Genomic DNA, 21,933 nt, shown 5'->3' with positions numbered 1-21,933 from the left:
GTGTAGCATGCAGCTTACAGTGTACTCTGTAGCATTCAGCTTGTAGTGTACTGTGCATAATGCAGCTTACAGTGTACGGTGTAGCATGCAGCTTGTAGTGTAATCTGTATTATTCAGCTTGTAGTGTACTGTGCATAATGCAGCTTGTAGGGTACTCTGTAGCATGCAGCTCGTAGTGTACTGTGCATAATGCATCTTACAGTGTACGGTGTAGCATGCAGCTTACAGTGTACTCTGTAGCATTCAGCTTATAGTGTACTGTGCATAATGCAGCTTACAGTGTACGGTGTAGCATGCAGCTTGTAGTGTACTCTGTAGCATTCAGCTTGTAGTGTACTGTGCATAATGCAGCTTGTAGGGTACTCTGTAGCATGCAGCTCGTAGTGTACTCTGTCGCATTCAGCTTGTAGTGTACTGTGCATAATGCAGCTTACAGTGTACTCTGTAGCATGCAGCTTGTAGTGTACTCTGTAGCATTCAGCTTGTAGTGTACTGTGCATAATGCAGCTTGCAGTGTACGGTGTAGCATGCAGCTTACAGTGTACTCTGTAGCATTCAGCTTGTAGTGTACTGTGCATAATGCAGCTTACAGTGTACTCTGTAGCATTCAGCTTGTAGTTTACTGTGCATAATGCAGCTTACAGTGTACTCTGTAGCATTCAGCTTGTAGTGTACTGTGCATAATGCAGCTTACAGTGTACGGTGTAGCATGCAGCTTGTAGTGTAATCTGTAGCATTCAGCTTGTAGTGTACTGTGCATAATGCAGCTTGTAGGGTACTCTGTAGCATGCAGCTCGTAGTGTACTGTGCATAATGCATCTTACAATGTACGGTGTAGCATGCAGCTTACAGTGTACTCTGTAGCATTCAGCTTATAGTGTACTGTGCATAATGCAGCTTACAGTGTACGGTGTAGCATGCAGCTTACAGTGTACTCTGTAGCATTCAGCATATAGTGTACTGTGCATAATGCAGCTTACAGTGTATGGTGTAGCATTCAGCTTGTAGTGTACTGTGCATAATGCAGCTTGTAGGGTACTCTGTAGCATGCAGCTCGTAGTGTACTCTGTAGCATTCAGCTTGTATTGTACTGTGCATAATGCAGCTTACAGTGTACGGTGTAGCATGCAGCTTGTAGTGTACTCTGTAGCATTCAGCTTGTAGTGTACTGTGCATAATGCAGCTTGCAGTGTACGGTGTAGCATGCAGCTCGTAGTGTACTCTGTAGCATGCAGCTTGTAGTGTACTGTGCATAATGCAGCTTACAGTGTACGGTGTAGCATGCAGCTTGTAGTGTACTCTGTAGCATTCAGCTTGTAGTGTACTGTGCATAATGCAGCTTGCAGTGTACGGTGTAGCATGCAGCTTGTAGTGTACTTTGTAGCATTCAGCTTGTAGTGTACTGTGCATAATGCAGCTTACAGTGTACGGTGTAGCATGCAGCTCGTAGTGTACTCTGTAGCATGCAGCTTGTAGTGTACTGTGCATAATGCAGCTTACAGTGTACGGTGTAGCATGCAGCTTGTAGTGTACTCTGTAGCATTCAGCTTGTAGTGTACTGTGCATAATGCAGCTTGCAGTGTACGGTGTAGCATGCAGCTTACAGTGTACTCTGTAGCATTCAGCTTATAGTGTACTGTGCATAATGCAGCTTACAGTGTATGGTGTAGCATTCAGCTTGTAGTGTACTGTGCATAATGCAGCTTGTAGGGTACTCTGTAGCGTGCAGCTCGTAGTGTACTCTGTAGCATTCAGCTTGTATTGTACTGTGCATAATGCAGCTTACAGTGTACGGTGTAGCATGCAGCTTGTAGTGTACTCTGTAGCATTCAGCTTGTAGTGTACTGTGCATAATGCAGCTTGCAGTGTACGGTGTAGCATGCAGCTCGTAGTGTACTCTGTAGCATGCAGCTTGTAGTGTACTGTGCATAATGCAGCTTACAGTGTACGGTGTAGCATGCAGCTTGTAGTGTACTCTGTAGCATTCAGCTTGTAGTGTACTGTGCATAATGCAGCTTGCAGTGTACGGTGTAGCATGCAGCTTGTAGTGTACTTTGTAGCATTCAGCTTGTAGTTTACTGTGCATAATGCAGCTTACAGTGTACGGTGTAGCATGCAGCTCGTAGTGTACTCTGTAGCATGCAGCTTGTAGTGTACTGTGCATAATGCAGCTTACAGTGTACGGTGTAGCATGCAGCTTGTAGTGTACTCTGTAGCATTCAGCTTGTAGTGTACTGTGCATAATGCAGCTTGCAGTGTACGGTGTAGCATGCAGCTTGTAGTGTACTTTGTAGCATTCAGCTTGTAGTGTACTGTGCATAATGCAGCTTACAGTGTACGGTGTAGCATGCAGCTTGTAGTGTACTCTGTAGCATTCAGCTTGTAGTGTACTGTGCATAATGCAGCTTGCAGTGTACGGTGTAGCATGCAGCTTACAGTGTACTCTGTAGCATTCAGCTTGTAGTGTACTCTGTAGCATTCAGCTTGTAGTGTACTGTGCATAATCCAGTTTGTAGGGTACTCTGTAGCATGCAGCTCGTAGTGTACTCTGTAGCATTCAGCTTGTAGTGTACTGTGCATAATGCAGCTTACAGTGTACGGTGTAGCATGCAGCTCGTAGTGTACTCTGTAGCATTCAGCTTGTAGTGTACTGTGCATAATGCAGCTTACAGTGTACGGTGTAGCATGCAGCTTGTAGTGTACTGTGCATAATGCAGCTTACAGTGTACTCTGTAGCATTCAGCTTGTAGTGTACTGTGCATAATGCAGCTTGTAGTGTACTCTGTAGCATTCAGCTTGTAGTGTACTGTGCATAATGCAGCTTACAGTGTACTGTGTAGCATTCAGCTTGTAGTGTACTGTGCATAATGCAGCTTACAGTGTACTGTGTAGCATGCAGCTCATAGTGTACTGTTCAGCATATTCCAGACTATCCATTCTATCACAGATAAGTGAGCACTAGCAGTTTAGCAGTAGTGTTGCTCTCTGTCATTGGAGTGTCTGTAACAGCTCAGAAGGGGAAGTTTAGGCTGCCTCTTGTTAGTTCCAGAGCCACTCCTTATATGTGAAATTCCTTCCTTACAGTAATGCTTTCCATATGTGCCATTCCCAGTCCTGCTCTCCTGCACTTGGTGACATAAGAATGTGGGCTGTTCCATACAAAGCAGCTTCCTTCCAATTCTCAGCAGAACACTTCTTCTTTTATAAGGAGAGCGCTTACTATACAGAACAAAAGGATGACTGCTGGGTAAACAAAGGCACAGCAATGTAAATGTTACATTATAGTCAAAGGATTGTACATCCCTAATGGCGTCTTCTCTGAAAATAACATTTATTTAGATATTATTATTGGACCTTAAATGGTGACGGTAAAAGAAAAATGTGCTAGCAAAAAACAGAATCTTTTCACTTTGTACAAACCAATGCAACAACTTTCTGTATTTCCACACACATGCGCAGCGGATCCTCTGAAGTGGTAAAATCTCCAGTTGCAGATTTGAAGTTTGTTCTGCAGATTTTAGAACTGCAGATCAACTGCGGATCCAGCGTGTGTGTGTGAATACACCCTTAGGCTAGGATTCCACTTGGGTTTTTTTCTGGCAGTTTTTGGATATCTGCCACTGCAGTTTTTGAGCCAAAGCCAGAAGTGGATTTATAAGGAATAGGACATATAAAGGAAGAACTTACACTTCTCCTCCCTTATGGATCCACTTCTGACTTTGGCTCAAAAACTGCAGTGGCAGTATTCCAAAAACTGCCAGAAAAAACCCCAAGTGGAATCCTAGCCTCATAGAAGTGCTTGTAATGTGCATTATGGTCCCCCAAGACTCTTCATTCATGTCATTTTGCAAGGTATGATAGCTGCTGGTCTGCAGCTGGAATATTAGAGCATACCTGTCTTATCTGGTAACTTTTTTATGATGACCTGTCATGTTTTCTTGAGAAGCAGCACGATTTCTGGCCATTATATCACTTTCACAGTACAGTGGGTGTTACGCCGAGCGCTCCGGGTCCCCGCTCCTCCCCGGAGCGCTCGCAACATCCCCGCTACTGCAGCGCCCCGGTCAGATCTACTGACCGGGTGCGCTGCGATACCGCCCCCAGCCGGGATGCGATTCGCGATGCGGGTGGCGCCCGCTCGCGATGCGCACCCCGGCTCCCGTACCTGACTCGCTCTCCGTCGGTCCTGTCCCGGCGCGCGCGGCCCCGCTCCCTAGGGCGCGCGCGCGCCGGGTCTCTGCGATTTAAAGGGCCACTGCGCCACTGATTGGCGCAGTTGGTCTAATTAGTGTGTTCACCTGTGCACTCCCTAAGTATACCTCACTTCCCCTGCACTCCCTCGCCGGATCTTGTTGCCATTGTGCCAGTGAAAGCGTTCCCTTGTGTGTTCCTAGCCTGTGTTCCAGACCTCCTGCCGTTGCCCCTGACTACGATCCTTGCTGCCTGCCCCGACCTTCTGCTACGTCCGACCTTGCTCTTGTCTACTCCCTTGTACCGCGCCTATCTTCAGCAGTCAGAGAGGTTGAGCCGTTGCTAGTGGATACGACCTGGTTACTACCGCCGCTGCAAGACCATCCCGCTTTGCGGCGGGCTCTGGTGAATACCAGTAGTAACTTAGAACCGGTCCACTAGCACGGTCCACGCCAATCCCTCTCTGGCACAGAGGATCCACCTCCTGTCAGCCGAATCGTGACAGTAGATCCGGCCATGGATCCCGCTGAAGTTCCACTGCCAGTTGTCGCCGACCTCACCACGGTGGTCGCCCAGCAGTCGCAACAGATAGCGCAACAAGGCCACCAGCTGTCTCAACTGACCGTGATGCTACAGCAGCTACTACCACAGCTTCAGCAATCATCTCCTCCGCCAGCTCCTGCACCTCCTCCGCAGCGAGTGGCCGCTTCCGGCCTACGACTATCCTTGCCGGATAAATTTGATGGGGACTCTAAGTTTTGCCGTGGCTTTCTTTTGCAATGTTCCCTGCACTTGGAGATGATGTCGGACCAGTTTCCTACTGAAAGGTCTAAGGTGGCTTTCGTAGTCAGCCTTCTGTCTGGGAAAGCTCTGTCATGGGCCACACCGCTCTGGGACCGCAATGACCCCGTCACTGCCTCTGTACACTCCTTCTTCTCGGAAATTCGAAGTGTCTTTGAGGAACCTGCCCGAGCCTCTTCTGCTGAGACTGCCCTGCTGAACCTGGTCCAGGGTAATTCTTCCGTTGGCGAGTACGCCATCCAATTCCGTACTCTTGCTTCCGAATTATCCTGGAATAATGAGGCCCTCTGCGCGACCTTTAAAAAAGGCCTATCCAGCAACATTAAAGATGTTCTGGCCGCACGAGAAATTCCTGCTAACCTGCATGAACTCATTCATCTAGCCACTCGCATTGACATGCGTTTTTCCGAAAGGCGTCAGGAGCTCCGCCAGGATATGGACTTTGTTCGCACGAGGCGTTTTTTCTCCCCGGCTCCTCTCTCCTCTGGTCCTCTGCAATCCGTTCCTGTGCCTCCCGCCGTGGAGGCTATGCAAGTTGACCGGTCTCGCTTGACACCTCAAGAGAGGACACAACGCCGCATGGAGAATCTCTGCCTGTACTGTGCCGGTACCGAACACTTCCTGAAGGATTGTCCTATCCGTCCTCCCCGCCTGGAAAGACGTACGCTGACTCCGCACAAAGGTGAGACAGTTCTTGATGTCAACTCTGCTTCTCCACGCCTTACTGTGCCCGTGCGGATATCTGCCTCTACCTTCTCCTTCTCTACTATGGCCTTCTTGGATTCCGGATCTGCAGGAAATTTTATTTTGGCCTCTCTCATCAACAGGTGCAACATCCCGGTGACCAGTCTCGCCAGACCCCTCTACATCAATTGTGTTAACAATGAAAGATTGGACTGTGCCGTGCGTTACCGCACGGAGCCCCTCCTAATGTGCATCGGACCTCATCACGAGAAAATTGAGTTTTTGGTCCTCTCCAATTGCACTTCCGAAATTCTCCTTGGACTACCGTGGCTTCAACGCCATTCCCCAACCCTTGATTGGTCCACAGGAGAGATCAAGAGCTGGGGTACTTCTTGTTTCAAGGACTGTCTTAAACCGGTTCCCAGTACTCCCTGCCGTGACCCTGTGGGTCCCCCTGTAACCGGTCTCCCTAAGGCTTATATGGACTATGCTGACGTATTTTGCAAAAAACAAGCTGAGACTTTACCTCCGCACAGGCCTTATGACTGTCCTATTGACCTCCTCCCGGGCACTACTCCACCCCGGGGCAGAATTTATCCTCTGTCCGCCCCAGAGACTCTTGCTATGTCTGAATACATCCAGGAAAATTTAAAAAAGGGGTTTATCCGCAAATCCTCCTCTCCTGCCGGAGCTGGATTTTTCTTTGTGTCCAAAAAAGATGGCTCCCTACGTCCTTGCATTGATTACCGCGGACTTAATAAAATCACGGTAAAGAACCGCTACCCCCTACCTCTTATCTCAGAACTCTTTGATCGTCTTCAAGGTGCCCACATCTTTACCAAACTGGACTTAAGAGGTGCTTATAATCTCATCCGCATCAGGGAGGGGGACGAATGGAAAACTGCATTTAACACCAGAGATGGACACTTTGAGTATCTAGTCATGCCCTTTGGCCTGTGCAACGCCCCTGCCGTCTTCCAAGACTTTGTTAATGAAATTTTTCGTGATCTCTTATATTCCTGTGTTGTTGTGTATCTGGACGATATTCTGATTTTTTCTGCCAACTTAGAAGAACATCGCCAGCATGTCCGCATGGTTCTTCAGAGACTTCGAGACAATCAACTTTATGCCAAAATGGAGAAATGTCTGTTTGAATGTCAATCTCTTCCTTTCCTAGGATACTTGGTCTCTGGCCAGGGACTACAAATGGACCCAGATAAACTCTCTGCCGTCTTAGATTGGCCACGCCCCTCCGGACTCCGTGCTATCCAACGTTTTTTGGGGTTCGCCAATTATTACAGACAATTTATTCCACATTTTTCCACTATTGTGGCTCCTATCGTGGCTTTAACCAAGAAGAATGCCAATCCTAAGTCCTGGTCTCCCCAAGCGGAAGACGCATTTAAACGGCTCAAGTCTGCCTTTTCTTCTGCTCCCGTGCTCTCCAGACCTGACCCATCTAAACCCTTCCTATTGGAGGTTGATGCCTCCTCAGTGGGAGCTGGAGCAGTCCTTCTACAAAAAAATTCTTCCGGGCATGCTGTTACTTGTGGTTTTTTTTCTAGGACCTTCTCTCCGGCGGAGAGGAACTACTCCATCGGGGATCGAGAACTACTGGCCATTAAATTGGCACTTGAGGAATGGAGGCATCTGCTGGAGGGATCAAAATTTCCAGTTATCATTTACACCGATCACAAGAATCTCTCCTATCTCCAGTCTGCCCAACGGCTGAATCCTCGCCAGGCCAGGTGGTCGTTGTTCTTTGCCCGTTTTAACTTTGAAATTCATTTTCGCCCTGCCGACAAGAACATTAGGGCCGATGCTCTCTCTCGTTCCTCGGATGCCTCGGAAGTAGAGGTCTCTCCGCAACACATCATTCCTCCTGACTGTCTGATCTCCACTTCTCCAGTCTCCATCAGGCAAACTCCTCCAGGGAAGACCTTCGTTTCTCCACGCCAACGTCTCGGGATTCTCAAATGGGGTCACTCCTCCCACCTCGCAGGCCATGCGGGCATCAAAAAGTCCTTGCAACTCATCTCTCGTTTCTATTGGTGGCCGACTCTGGAGACGGATGTTGTTGATTTTGTGCGGGCCTGTACTGTCTGTGCCCGGGATAAGACTCCTCGCCAGAAGCCTGCTGGTCTCCTTCATCCTCTGCCTGTCCCCGAACAGCCTTGGTCTCTGATTGGTATGGACTTTATTACAGACTTACCCCCATCCCGTGGCAACACTGTTGTTTGGGTGGTCGTTGATCGATTTTCCAAGATGGCACATTTTATTCCTCTTCCTGGTCTTCCTTCAGCGCCTCAGTTGGCAAAACAATTTTTTGTACACATTTTTCGTCTTCACGGTTTGCCCACGCAGATCGTCTCGGATAGAGGCGTCCAATTTGTGTCAAAATTTTGGAGGGCTCTCTGTAAACAACTCAAGATTAAATTAAACTTCTCTTCTGCTTATCATCCTCAATCCAACGGGCAAGTAGAAAGAATTAACCAGGTCCTAGGTGACTATTTACGGCATTTTGTTTCCTCCCGCCAGGATGACTGGGCAGATCTTCTACCATGGGCCAAATTCTCGTACAACTTCAGAGTCTCTGAATCTTCTGCTAAATCCCCATTTTTCGTGGTGTACGGCCGTCACCCTCTTCCCCCCCTCCCTACTCCCTTGCCCTCTGGTTTGCCCGCTGTGGATGAAGTGACTCGTGATCTTTCCACCATATGGAAAGAGACCCAAAATTCTCTTTTACAGGCTTCATCTCGCATGAAAAAGTTTGCCGATAAGAAAAGAAGAGCTTCCCCCATTTTTGCTCCCGGAGACAAGGTATGGCTCTCCGCTAAATATGTCCGCTTCCGTGTCCCCAGTTACAAACTGGGACCACGCTATCTGGGTCCTTTCAAAATCTTGTGCCAAATTAATCCTGTCTCTTACAAACTTCTTCTTCCTCCTTCTCTTCGTATTCCCAATGCCTTTCATGTCTCTCTCCTTAAACCACTCATCATCAACCGTTTCTCTCCCAAACTTGTTTCTCCCACTCCTGTTTCCGGTTCTTCTGACATCTTCTCCGTGAAGGAGATACTGGCCTCCAAGACGGTCAGAGGGAAAAAAATGTTTTGGGTTGATTGGGAGGGCTGTGGTCCTGAAGAGAGATCCTGGGAACCTGAGGACAACATCCTAGACAAAAGTCTGGTCCTCAGGTTCTCAGGCTCCAATAAGAGGGGGAGACCCAAGGGGGGGGTACTGTTACGCCGAGCGCTCCGGGTCCCCGCTCCTCCCCGGAGCGCTCGCAACATCCCTACTACTGCAGCGCCCCGGTCAGATCTACTGACCGGGTGCGCTGCGATACCGCCCCCAGCCGGGATGCGATTCGCGATGCGGGTGGCGCCCGCTCGCGATGCGCACCCCGGCTCCCGTACCTGACTCGCTCTCCGTCGGTCCTGTCCCGGCGCGCGCGGCCCCGCTCCCTAGGGCGCGCGCGCGCCGGGTTTCTGCGATTTAAAGGGCCACTGCGCCACTGATTGGCGCAGTTGGTCTAATTAGTGTGTTCACCTGTGCACTCCCTATGTATACCTCACTTCCCCTGCACTCCCTCGCCGGATCTTGTTGCCATTGTGCCAGTGAAAGCGTTCCCTTGTGTGTTCCTAGCCTGTGTTCCAGACCTCCTGCCGTTGCCCCTGACTACGATCCTTGCTGCCTGCCCCGACCTTCTGCTACGTCCGACCTTGCTCTTGTCTACTCCCTTGTACCGCGCCTATCTTCAGCAGTCAGAGAGGTTGAGCCGTTGCTAGTGGATACGACCTGGTTACTACCGCCGCTGCAAGACCATCCCGCTTTGCGGCGGGCTCTGGTGAATACCAGTAGTAACTTAGAACCGGTCCACTAGCACGGTCCACGCCAATCCCTCTCTGGCACAGAGGATTCACCTCCTGCCAGCCGAATCGTGACAGTGGGCCCTCAACATACGATGGTAATCCGTTCCAAATGGACCATCGTTTGTTGAAACCATCGTATGTTGAGGGATCCGTGCAATGTAAAGTCTAGGACAGTGGTCTACAACCTACGGACCTCCAGATGTTGCAAAACTACAACACCCAGCATGCCCGGACAGCCAACGGCTGTCCGGGCATGCTGTAGTTTTGCAACATCTGGAGGTCCGCAGGTTGAAGACCACTGGTATTGGAGGTTATACTCACCTGTCCCCGCCGCTCCGGACCGTCACCGCTCGTCACCACAGCCCTGGATGTCGCCGTCCATCGCTGTCGCCGCGTCCCCGGGGTGTCCCCGACTCTCCGGCAAGGCCTCTGCTTCCCCAGCATCCTCGCTCTCCATCGCCCCCATCACGTCGCTACGCACGCCACTCCTATTGGATGATGGGACGGCGTGCGCAGCGACGTGATGACGACGATGCAAGGATCCCGAAGAGGACGCGGCGGAGCGCCGTGGACAGGTAAGTGATCGTCATCGGAGCACACGGGGCACAGTAAGCGGCTATCCGATGGCAGCGGAAGCAGTCTGTGCTGCCGGATAGCCAGTTATGCGATGGCCCCGACATACAAAAGCATCGGATTTTGATGCTGCCTTCAAAATGCGATGGCCTCTGAAAGACCATCGTATGTTGAAATGATCGTATGTCGGGGCCATCGTAGGTCGGGGGTCACTGTATATGGCTTTTTTCATTAGATTTCTGCTCTGCAGGCTGCATCTCTAATTTTCAGTTGTCCCTGAGCTAGTGGGTAGAGCCAATCCTATATGATTGCTCCCATACTCTGCACACATAAAAGAGGAGATCCTGATCTTCTAAATCTTAATAGTACACCCTAATGGCAGCAAAACCATGGAGACCACTAAAGCAGCACTGAGCAGTATACTAGAATCAAGCCCTGGGGTAAGACATAATACAGTAAGGTCATGCACATACTTTGCAGACTCTGTTTGCCGCTAGCTCTCTCAAGTCTCTCCCCCTCCCAGCTTTCTTTTCCTCTCTCTATAGACTTGTATGGACAGCATGTACTCTGATCCTTCAGTGGGCTTCTATTCCACCTTGTACAGACCAGAGAGAATTGAGCTGTTTTTCAGAGTAAATGAACATTTAGGGTATGTTTACACTGAGGAATTGGAGAGGAATTTCCACGAGTAATTCTGCTAGCTTATTCCTCTCCAGTTCAGTCAGCAGTGAAAAACACAATAGCGTTTAACTATTGTTCACACTGAGGAATTTCCGCAAACGGAATTCCGACACTGAATTCTGTTCTGCATGAAGAATGAACATGTTCTTTCTTCATGCGGAATCCGCGTCTAAATTCCCATAGACCGCAATGTTAATAATTTTTTCCTGCAGAATGCGTTTTTGCGTGGAATCTGCATGGCATTTCTGCACAAAAAAGGGAAATTCTAATTGGTGGTTGTTGTCCAGCAAAAAAAATAAAAAAATAGTTTCCTCCTATATTCCACGCTGAAAATCCGAGAAAATTCTGCACGATCCAAAAAAAAAAAAAAAGCGGAAATTCCGCTGCAGAATTTTTAAGCGCCAATTCCTGAGTGTGAACATACCCTTAGTGGCAAAGAAATGAGTCTGGTTAAGAAGAAAGAAGCATTTTTCTCTAATAAGATATGTTACAAAGTTTCTATTATAGTTACACAAGCTATATTCACGTGTGCTTTTTATTTTTTGCAAAGTTTATTGAAAGGAGAGTGACTGTTTAAGAGAGAGATTTTGTGTAATAGGGCAGCATGGGAAAGGGTAGAAGAGGTGACTGGCTGTAGCGCCCTGTCAGATTATACAGTGATCCCTCAACTTACAATGGCCTCAACATACAATAGTTTCAACATACAATGGTCTTTTCTGGACTATTGTAACTTGAAACAAGACTCAACATACAATGTTACAGACAGTTCAGATCTGCAAAACGTGTCAATGGCTGGAAGAACCGACCAATCAGAATGGATATTTCACTGGTAAAACCAGTGTATTCCTTAAGTGCATGCACTGACTGGTGTCTGGTAGCGCCCCCTACAGTACAGGGAGGTATTACATGTTCTGTACTCTTTACCTGTACCAAGGTTAGCTTATCCTTTGGGCATCAGGTGAGGGCGGCTCCATTTTCCTTTTTTTTAGGACACTGTGTACTGTACAGGAACCTGACGAAGCTCCTGTCCTCTACATAGACCAGTGTTTCCCAAAGAGGTTGCCTCCAGCTGTTCCAAAACTACAACTCCCAGCATGCCCGGACAGCCTTTGGCTGTCCGGGCATGCTGGGAGTTGTAGTTTTGCAACAGCTGGAGGCACCCTGGTTGGGAAACACTGACATAGACAGTGATTTACAGCTCCCAGCAGATCTTTCTTACTTTTATATGTAAGGATTTGCTTTCTCTATATTAGTTATCTACTTCTTTTTCTTTAATCCTCACTTTTTCCGATTTTTGGATGACATTTTGGTGGCTTCAGAACCAATTACCAGGTTTCCATAGAGTTCTGGTCTCAACATACGATGGTTTCAACATACAATGGTCGTCGTGGAACCGATTAATATTGTAACTTGAGGGACCACTGTAATGCATTGTCAGTGACCCAGTATTTATATATAAATCACGGTTTGGGATTTCTAGTCCATGGTCGGTCATGACAAAGCGAGCGAATAACCAGAGAATGAGAAGTAAAGGTCCCATTTCAGGTTGTCATTGTATACCCCCTGTGGAAGGCATATTTGTTCCCAGAGCTGTGAATCCGTTTAGAAGAAGGTCAGTGGAATGAATGTATTTCCTGTTAGGCGTTCTAAAGCCTTCACTGTATTGAGTGTTGGAATGAAGGGTGTCTGGAAGAACAGACGTCTTTGTGCGAGGGATGTTCCTAGGTGTGTGATGATTCTTCAGGAGCCAGTGTCTTCCTATGAGTGATACGTCTTTATAGATATTGCTGATTACTTACCACAAAAAATGCTGAAGCTTTTCTCTTTCCATCTCTAATACAATGTTGTTTCCTGTCCATGAGTCACTGGCAGCTTTGTTTCAGTGGGCTGGGTTACTCTGTTGTTGGTTTTTTCCTTGTAGATTCAGCACAACTCATATTATCCAAGTAAATGTAGTATACAATGCATTCGGAAAGTTTTCAGGCACTTTTACTTCTTTTTTTTTTTTTTTTACATTTTGTTATGTTGTGGCCTTGTGCTAAAATCAAAAGAATCAAGGTTTTCCCACATTCTTTAGCATTCAATACCCGATAATAGGGATCGACCGATTATCGTTTGGCCGATATTATCGGCCGATATTTACGATTTTGGGCGTTATCGGTATCAGCAATTACCTATCCGATAATGTCCCCCGCACCGCCCCCACCGCACCGCGCTGCACCACCCACCCCACCACGACCGCCCCCCCCACTGACCCACCGTGTCGCACCGCACCGACCCCATTGCCTCCCCCATCCCCGGTTTTATAATTACCTGTTCCCGGGGTCCACGCTACTTCTGGCTCCTGCTGCGTCCTGCGTTACGCTGTGCGCAATGACAAGTGATGTCCTCAACGCGACATCACCGTCAGTACGCACCGTGACAGCTCAGGAGGACGCCACCGAAGCCAGATGTAGAGTGGACCCTGGGCCCTGGGAACAGGTAATTATAAAACCGGGGATGGGGGAGGCAATGGGGCCGGTGCAGCAGGGGGGGGGGGCGGGGGCGGCGGTGGCGGTGATAGGACTCAGGATGACCCACGGACAGGCAGGGGGAGAGATGCGGGTGACGGTGGCGGTCTCTGGCACCGCAAAAGCCACTGCAATTCATTGATTTAAAGTGCCCGCTTTAAATCAATGATCGGGGGGGGGGGGGGGTTATAAATAGCCGATAATATATACCGGAATATCGGTATAAGTAATCGGCTATCGGCCCTTACCTCCACAGATTATCGGTATCGGCCCTAAAAAATCGATATCGGTTGATCCCTACCCGATAATGACAAACAGTGAAAACAAAAATGTTACTAAAGTGAAAACAGAATGTTACTAATATTTACTAATTTATTGAAAATGAAAAACTAAAATATTGGATTGACATGCGTATTTAGACCCTTTACTCAGTTGAAGCAAACTTGGCAACGATTACATCCTCCAGTCTTCTTGGGGATAATGCCACAAGGTTTGCACATCTAAATTTCTTCCATTGTTCTCTGCAGATCCTTTCAGCGTTTAAAACAAACTGTTCCGAACGCTGGAGCCGGGAGAACGTGACATCATAGCCCCGCCTGTGGGAGGCTTGCATTGAGGGGGCGTGGCTATGATGTCACAAGCTGCCGGCGCCAGCACAAGCGTTCAGAACAGTTTGTTCCAGACGCTGAGCAGTGGAGTACCCCTTTTAAAGATCTTTCAGGTTGGATGAGGACATCCAGGGGCCAGTCATTTTCAGGTCTCTCCAGAATGTTTGATTGAATGGACCACTGAATGGACATTTACATAGTTGTCCCTAAGTCACTCCTGTATTGTCTTGGCTGTGTGCTAAGGGTCATTTGTATTTTTGGAAGGTGAACCTTCATCCCAGTCTGAGCTTCAGAGCAATCTGGATCATGTTTTAATTAAGAATAAATAAATATATATATATATGCACTTTGCTCCATTCAGCGTGCCTCAACCCCGTCCCAACTGCTGAAAAACACCACTATAGCATTATGCTGCCACCACTATGCTTTACTGTATGGGTGGTATTAGGCAGGTGATGTGCAGACCATGGTTTCCTCCAGACATGACGCTTAGAATTGGGGCCAAATAGTTCAATCTTACTTTTATTAGATAATAGAATCTCGTTTCTCACAGTCTGAGAGTCTTTGAGGTGCCTTTTTGCAAACTTCAAATCAACTCCTTTCATGTTTCTTTTACTTTGTAAGAATTACGAAGGCCATTGTGCACTTTCAGTGCAGCAGAATTATTTGTACCCTTCTCCAGATCTGTCCCTCCACAATGTACTGTCTCTGAGCTCTACAGGCAGTTCTTCACTCTCATGGCTTGGTTTGATCTGATATGCATTGTTAGCTTTGAGACCTTATATAGACAGGGGCTGTGTATTTCTAAATCATGCCCAATCATCTAAATGTATCACAGGTGACGCCAATCAAGTTGTAGAAACAACAACAAAGACGTGGTCTCAAATGGCAGGAGGTGCTCAACCCCAAATGCAGTTGTGCATTTATGCTGGGGGAGGAGATCCTGCGCTTGTGGTCCATTTCTAAGAGCAATCCCCAGCATAAAATTCATACAATGGAGGATGCCTGCAGCGGACTACAAGTGCCACAATGGCATCCTACACCAGATGAAAGGTGTGGATGTGTAACATATAGAATAATACATACATTTAGGTGCACTACTGTGGTAGATGTGAACAGTGACGTATGGCTAACCCTCAAACTGATGTTAAAATTTTGACATTAGCCAGTATATCCTTATATGAAGGACATACCTGAGCCTGCACACCAATGCCAAGGTTTCTCAAGTGGCACAGAGCCTAACACTAACCTACCTGTGCCATATGGGCAATACCAGGGGCCCGTGGGCAATTACAGCAGCATTAGGTCTGACTCACAGCCTGCTCCCAGTTACCTCCAGTGTGGCTAGACACACATACAATGGGAGGAGGGAGGCAGACTATAAGCCCCACCCAAGTTGGCTAATGTGTTGCCGGCCTCACATGTGAACCTAAATGCTGCCTATAATAGTGATAAAGGCGCATACGTTTATACACCTCCAAGTATAATATTTAAACAACAACAAAGTGCAGGATCTGCTCCCCCAGCATAAATGCACAACTGCATTTGGGGTTGAGCACCTCGTGCTATTTGAGACCACATCTGAAAACTTTGTGAATGCCGTGTACAGTATTTTCATCTATAGGGTTGTGCAGCAGAAAGTCCATGTAAGCAGAGCTGACAGTCTGTTGTCTGAGAGCTACTCCTTTCAAACTATTCATACGTTTGTGTGCAGCCAAAAATTCATGTGAGAGGAACTAAGCTGCTGTCAATACAGAAAGATTGGGCATATTAAAATCTTACACCTTCCCCCAATATCTGCTGTCTGGGAAGAAGTGAGGCACTCTTATATACAATAGATATTTTGTTGGTTCCACCAAAATTGTTGGGTTAAACCTATATCCATCTTATGTGTATTGAAGCCTTAACAATGGCCACAAAGACCATAATATTTAGTTTAGTTATATTTTGTCTGTTGTAAAATGTACGAGATAAGAAAGAGAAAGGACCATGATGTGGGATACAAGGACCATATAAGAGGAATGCTTCTAACATTTTAATAAGGTCTTAGTTCTTGGTGTAAAAAAAACCTTTAACAACAAAGGATCGTGCATGTTGAAATGTATACCTGTTAACCAACCCCCCTAGACATATGTTGAAAGAACATCATGCATCTTATACACATTAGTCATTCCTAAAGGAACCTATTACTGTATAGGTTTCATTCTGTCCGAATCAAGGGGAGCATGAAGCACAGACACACTCCCTCTTTACTTGAACCCATTGTTTACTCTGAAATGCAGTTTTTTTTTTGTTTAAGAGCAATCACAGGTATAAAGCCAACTGGGAATGGGTCTCTGAGTCATCAGGGTGGTCCTTAAGGCTTTTCTCTCTGCCCTGCTGTCCCTGATTTATCAGCCTCTTCCTATTTGTAAAAGTGGGAAGTAATGTTACTGCCAGATACCTTTAGAAACAAAGGACTAAAATGAGAAAAAGCCCAACCTGATGGGCCTTTGTTTGTTGAAATCAGTTGGATCCATAAACAATGTAAAGCTTTCAGTAGCCTCTAGTCTTCCCATCATTACGTTACAGTAAATACTACATAGGGAGAAAGTAGAAGTGGGGAAACCAAACACATCCTGATTATACTTAGCATAGCTGGCTATACTACATCTATTATACTTCTACAGTTGCCTAAGAAATCACTGTTGAAGAACAGTATGTATGCTCTAATGTCTGAGAGACACAGTACTGACCAGTATCACAGATATTTATATCGGGATATTTAAATGGCCAAGTATATAAGAAGATTTCCAAGACCCTAAAACTGAGCTGCAGCATGATGGCCAAGACTGCTCACCATCATATCCAGATGTAGTCTCTGGGAAATAGATGTATGTGTGCTGCTAGAATTGCTGCAGAGGTTGAAGGGATGGGAGAGTCAGCCTGTCAGTGTTCAGACCATATACCACACAATGCATCAAATTTGTCTGCATGGCTGCCGTCCCAGAAGACGGCAGCTTCTTCTTAAGATGATGCACAAGAAAGCCTCCAAATAGTTTGTTAAAACCAGAAGAATAAGGACATGAATTACTGGAACCATGCCTTGTGGTCCGTTGAGACCAAGATAAGCTTATTTGGTTCAGATGGTATCAAGCATGTGTGGCAGAAACCAGGTGAGTAGTGCAAAGACAAATTTGTCTTTCCTTACAGTCAGGAATGGTGGTAGGAGTATCATGGTCTGGGCCTGCATGAGTGCTGCTGGTACTGGGGGCTACAGTTAATTGAGGGAACCATGAATGCCAACATGTACTGTGACATAATGAAGCAGAGCATGGGCAATATGTTAACATCATACCGATCCCAAACACACCTCCAAGACCAAGACTGCCTTGCGAAAAAAGCTGATGGTAAAGACGATAGTGTGTGTCTCCAGACGTAAAGCCTATTGAGCATCTGTGGGGCATCCTCAAACGGAAATTGGAGGAGCGCAAGGTCTTTAACGTCCACCAGCTCTGTGATGTCATCATGGAGGACTGAAAGAGAACTCCAGTGGCAACCTGTAAAGTTCTGGTGAACTCCATGCCCAAGAGGCTTAGAGCTGAGCTGGAAAATAATGGTGTCCACACAAAATATTGACACTTTGGGCCTAATGTAAACATTTCCACTTAGGGGTGTACATTTGTTGCCAAGGTTTAGACCTTATAAATGTTTGATCGCGTGGGGGCCCGACACGCCCCCTACATGTATCTCTATGGGAGAGGCGGAGATGCAGCATTCGTGCATCCCCGCCTCTCCCGTTAGAGCTGAATGGAGGGGATGTGTCTATCGACCTCTTAGGTTGACAACACAAATATTAGCTGAGCAGAGCCGCAGCAGTTCTGGGGCCCCGTACACCCCGTGGGTCTCCCAGCGGTTGGACTTCCCATGATAAGACACTTAAGGGATAAGTTGTCTATGGCTGCAGTACTCCTTTAAACACTGTTATACAGACTGGACACTTACTACCTTACATTGTAGGAGAGTGTCATGTCTTCAGTGTTGTCCCATAAAAAGATCTACAGAAGAAAATGACAACTCATGAATACAACCTCATTATAATATATATATACATACTGGCATCTGAGATCACTGAAAGGATTAGTTCAGCTTTGGCACAATTGGTCTGTTCGCAATCTGAAGCTCACAGTGACCTTGGCAATACATTGTTTATGCTACATTGTGTGAAAACTTATGACACATTTTCAGATCTTTCACCTCAATTCTAAATCATGAATGTTATATGAGAACAATACCTTTTCTGTTTGGGTCCGTAATTAAGAATGAGTCCAGGATTTTAAGGGATCTGTGTTATATGAGATCCTCAGCCTTTAACACCCACCAGTGTCAAGATTTTCTAGGTTTAAATAATAATATAAATTTTTAAAACCATACAGTATTTCTATCTACAGTGGGGCAAAAAAGTATTTAGTCAGCCACCAATTGTGCAAGTTCTCCCACTTAGAAAGATGAGAACGGCCTGTAATTTTCATCATAGGTATACCTCAACTATGAGAGACATAATGAGAAAAAAAATTCCATAAAACCTATATTGTCTGATTTTTTAAGAATTTATTAGCAAATTATGGTGGAAAATAAGTATTTGGTCACCTACAAACAAGCAAGATTTCTGGCTCTCACAGACCTGTAACCTCTTCTTTAAGAGACTCCTCTGTCCTCCACTCATTACCTGTATTAATGGCACCTGTTTGAACTTGTTATCAGTATAAAAGACACCTGTCCACAACCTCAGACAGTCACAATCCAAACTCCACTATGGCCAAGACCAAAGAGCCGTCGAAGGACACCAGAAACAAAATTGTAGACCTGCACAAGGCTGGGAAGACTGTATCTGCAATTGGCAAGCAGCTTGGTGTGAAGAAATCAACTGTGGGAGCAATTATTAGAAAATGGAAGACGTACAAGACCACTGATCATCTCCCTCAATCTGGGGCTCCACCCAAGATCTCACCCCGTGGTATCAAAGTGATCAGAAGAATGATGAGCAAAAATTCCAGAACCACATGGGGGGACCTAGTGACTAACCTGCATAGAGCTGGGAACAAAGTAACAAAGGCTACCATCAGTTCACACTACGCAGCCAGGGACTCAAATCATGCAGTGCCAGACGTGTCCCCCTGCTTAAGCCAGTACATGTCCAGGCCCATCTGAAGTTTACTAGAGAGCATTTGGATGATCCAGAAGAGTATTGGGAGAATGTCATATGGTCAAATGAAACCAAAGTAGAACTTTTTGGTAAAATCTCAACTCGTCGAATGCTGAGTTGCATGCAAAGGACACCATACCTACTGTGAAGCATGAGGGGTGGAAACATCATGAGTTGGGGCTGTTTTTCTTCTAAGGGACCAGGACGATTGATCTGTGTAAAGGAAAGAATGAATTGGGTCATGTATCGTGAGATTTTGAGTGAAAACCTCCTTCCATCAGCAAGGGCATTGAAGATGAAACGTGGCTGGGTCTTTCAGCATGACAATGATCCCAAACACACCGCACGGGCAACGGAGGACTGGCTTCGTAAGAAGCATTTCAAGGTCCTGGAGTGGCCTAGCCAGTCTCCAGATCTCAACCCCATAGAAAACCTTTGGAGGGATTTGAAAGCCCGTGTTGCCCAGCGACAGCCCCAAAACATCACTGCTCTAGAGGAGATCTGCATGGAGGAATGGGCCAAAATACCAGCAACAGTGTGTGAAAACCTTGCGAAGACTTACAGAAAACGTTTGACCCCTGTCATTGCCAACAAAGGGTGTATAACAAAATATTGAGATTAACTTTTGTTATTGATCAAATACTTATTTTCCACCATAATTTGCAAATCAATTCTTTAAAAATCAGACAATGTGATTTTATGGATTTTTTTTCATTATGTCTCTCATAGTTGAGGTATACCTATGATGAAAATGACAGGCCTCTCTCATCTTTTTAAGTGGGAGAACTTGCACAATTGGTGGCTGACTAAATACTTTTTTCCCCCACTGTATCTATCTATCACCCATTATCCTACTGATCCCTAAGTGTTGGATGCCAGCAGTACTAACCACTAAACCACCATCTAACAAATCTTACAATGTGGTTGGTGAACTCTGTTGGTCACTTTCTTAAACTCTGGAAGTGTTTTTGCTTTAATATGCATTCACTCACCTATTGCCAAATGTGATATTTTAATCATGTAATAATAATATTGTCAATAAAGACACCAAATCTCACTCCTTTACAAATTTATTAAAAGCCATTTTCTTATTTGCTGCAGAAAAGTATTGTATTTGTCTTTTGGAATGTAACAGGAGACATATGAAATATCAAATGATAAGATTATAATTTGAGATGAACCATTCTTAGTTTTGATTAGTAATACATATTAAATATAGTATACATTTAAATATGTACCTAATATTGAGTAATTCTATTTTTTCCTGTAGGTTCACCAATCCAGTTTTGGAATGAGAACCCCACAAAGCCCCTCACATGACTATTCCCGTGAAGGAAGACAAGTGAGTTATTCATGTACTGTTCTTCCTTATTGACTACTTAGTAAAAATATTAGTGTCATTGAGGAAAATTCATCAAAACTTGTGCAGAGGAACAGTCGACCAGTTGCCCATAGCAACCAATTAGATTGCTTCTTTTATTTCTGATAAATAAAGGAAGCAATGTGATTGGTTGCTATGGGCAACTGGTCGACTTTTCCCCAGCACAGGTCTTAATGAATCCCCATTGTGGAAAAGCCATTATGTAAAACACATGCAAATACTAATACTTGTATAATAGTTATTGGTGTAAATGTGGTTACAGAACACATCAGCCATTATTTATGTATATTGGGAGAGATTTATCAAAACCTGTGTATAGTAAAAGTTGACCAGTTGTGCCCATAGCAGCCAATCAGAGTGATTATTTTATTTTTCAGAGGCCCTTTTAAAATGAAAGAAGTGATCTGATTGGTTGCTTTGGGCAACTGGTCAACTTTTCCTCTGGACAGGTTTTGATAAGTCTCCCTAATTGGCCCTCATTTACTATTGCAAACTGACATGTTTTGCCCGTCTGTGCACCAGAAATTCTGTCTGCGCCAGAATTTGCAACAGAATTGAGAAAAACCCGACTAACTCCCCCTTTTACTGAAAAGGGGCATGTTCTCGACATTTTCACAAAAAACCTACATATTTACTGATGTTTCCTCAGAAAATGTAGTGGGTTTGAGCTGGGGGAAACCTCGCAGATCAGAGCATGTGTAAAAAAAAAAAAATGCAAAATGTAGGGAAACAATAGTAAATACTGTAGGAATTTTTTTGGGTAGGGAATTAAAACCCACAAAGGAAATTACACAACACTCTTAGTAAATCAGGGCAAATCAGGGCCATTGTATGTTTCAACATGTGCTAATAATTTGTTCATGTATTTCTCAAAATATTGTATTCATACTGGAATAGTATTGATTTCATTTTAATTATAAAGCATTTCTTTTTTGAGCAGAGTGAAAATGTCCGTCCATTACCTCTCTCCGGTCATGTGGGATTTGACAGTTTACCAGATCAGCTAGTCAATAGATCAGTCCACCAAGGGTTTTGCTTCAACATACTATGTATAGGTAAGCTATCTATCTATCTATTTATCGATCTAGTAGTGGAAAGGACCGCAGCACACACAAGAAAGCTACGTTTCGGTAGTCTCACACCACCATCTTCATGCCTGAAGATGGTGGTGTGAGACTCCCGAAACGTAGCTTTCTTTTTGCTTGCTGTTTTATGGAATAAATTAACTTTTCTACATTGGAAAACATCGTTTGTGCTGCAGTCCTTTCCACTACTATTCAAGTTGGGGCTCCTAACCAGTGCCCCTGTGACGGCGTGCACCTTTCTCAATTTGTTGCTGCTTTTGCGGATGTGCTGCTTCTTTTTGCAAAATGTATGTATCCATCTTCATTAGTAGGGGGCAGTGTAGCCCTGAACTGAACCCAACCCACTGTCCCTAATACTTGGACAA

At 45.7% G+C, this 21,933-nt stretch overlaps 1 protein-coding gene across 3 annotated transcripts in view; it reads left to right on the top strand.

Annotated features, from left to right (window-relative positions):
* The window catches only part of LOC130355684 (septin-10-like), a 120,209-nt gene that overhangs the window by 60,117 nt on the left and 38,159 nt on the right, over positions 1-21,933 (top strand). For all 3 annotated transcript variants that reach the window (XM_056556129.1, XM_056556131.1, XM_056556130.1), the window contains exons 2-3: positions 20,373-20,444; positions 21,424-21,538. In XM_056556129.1, coding sequence (XP_056412104.1) covers positions 20,373-20,444; positions 21,424-21,538 — 187 coding nt within the window. The remainder of the gene's footprint in view (positions 1-20,372; positions 20,445-21,423; positions 21,539-21,933) is intronic.

This window comes from Hyla sarda, chromosome 2 (assembly GCF_029499605.1).
Source record: "Hyla sarda isolate aHylSar1 chromosome 2, aHylSar1.hap1, whole genome shotgun sequence".
NCBI classification, from domain to species: Eukaryota; Metazoa; Chordata; class Amphibia; order Anura; family Hylidae; genus Hyla; species Hyla sarda.
This window is presented reverse-complemented; position numbering and strand designations above follow the sequence as displayed.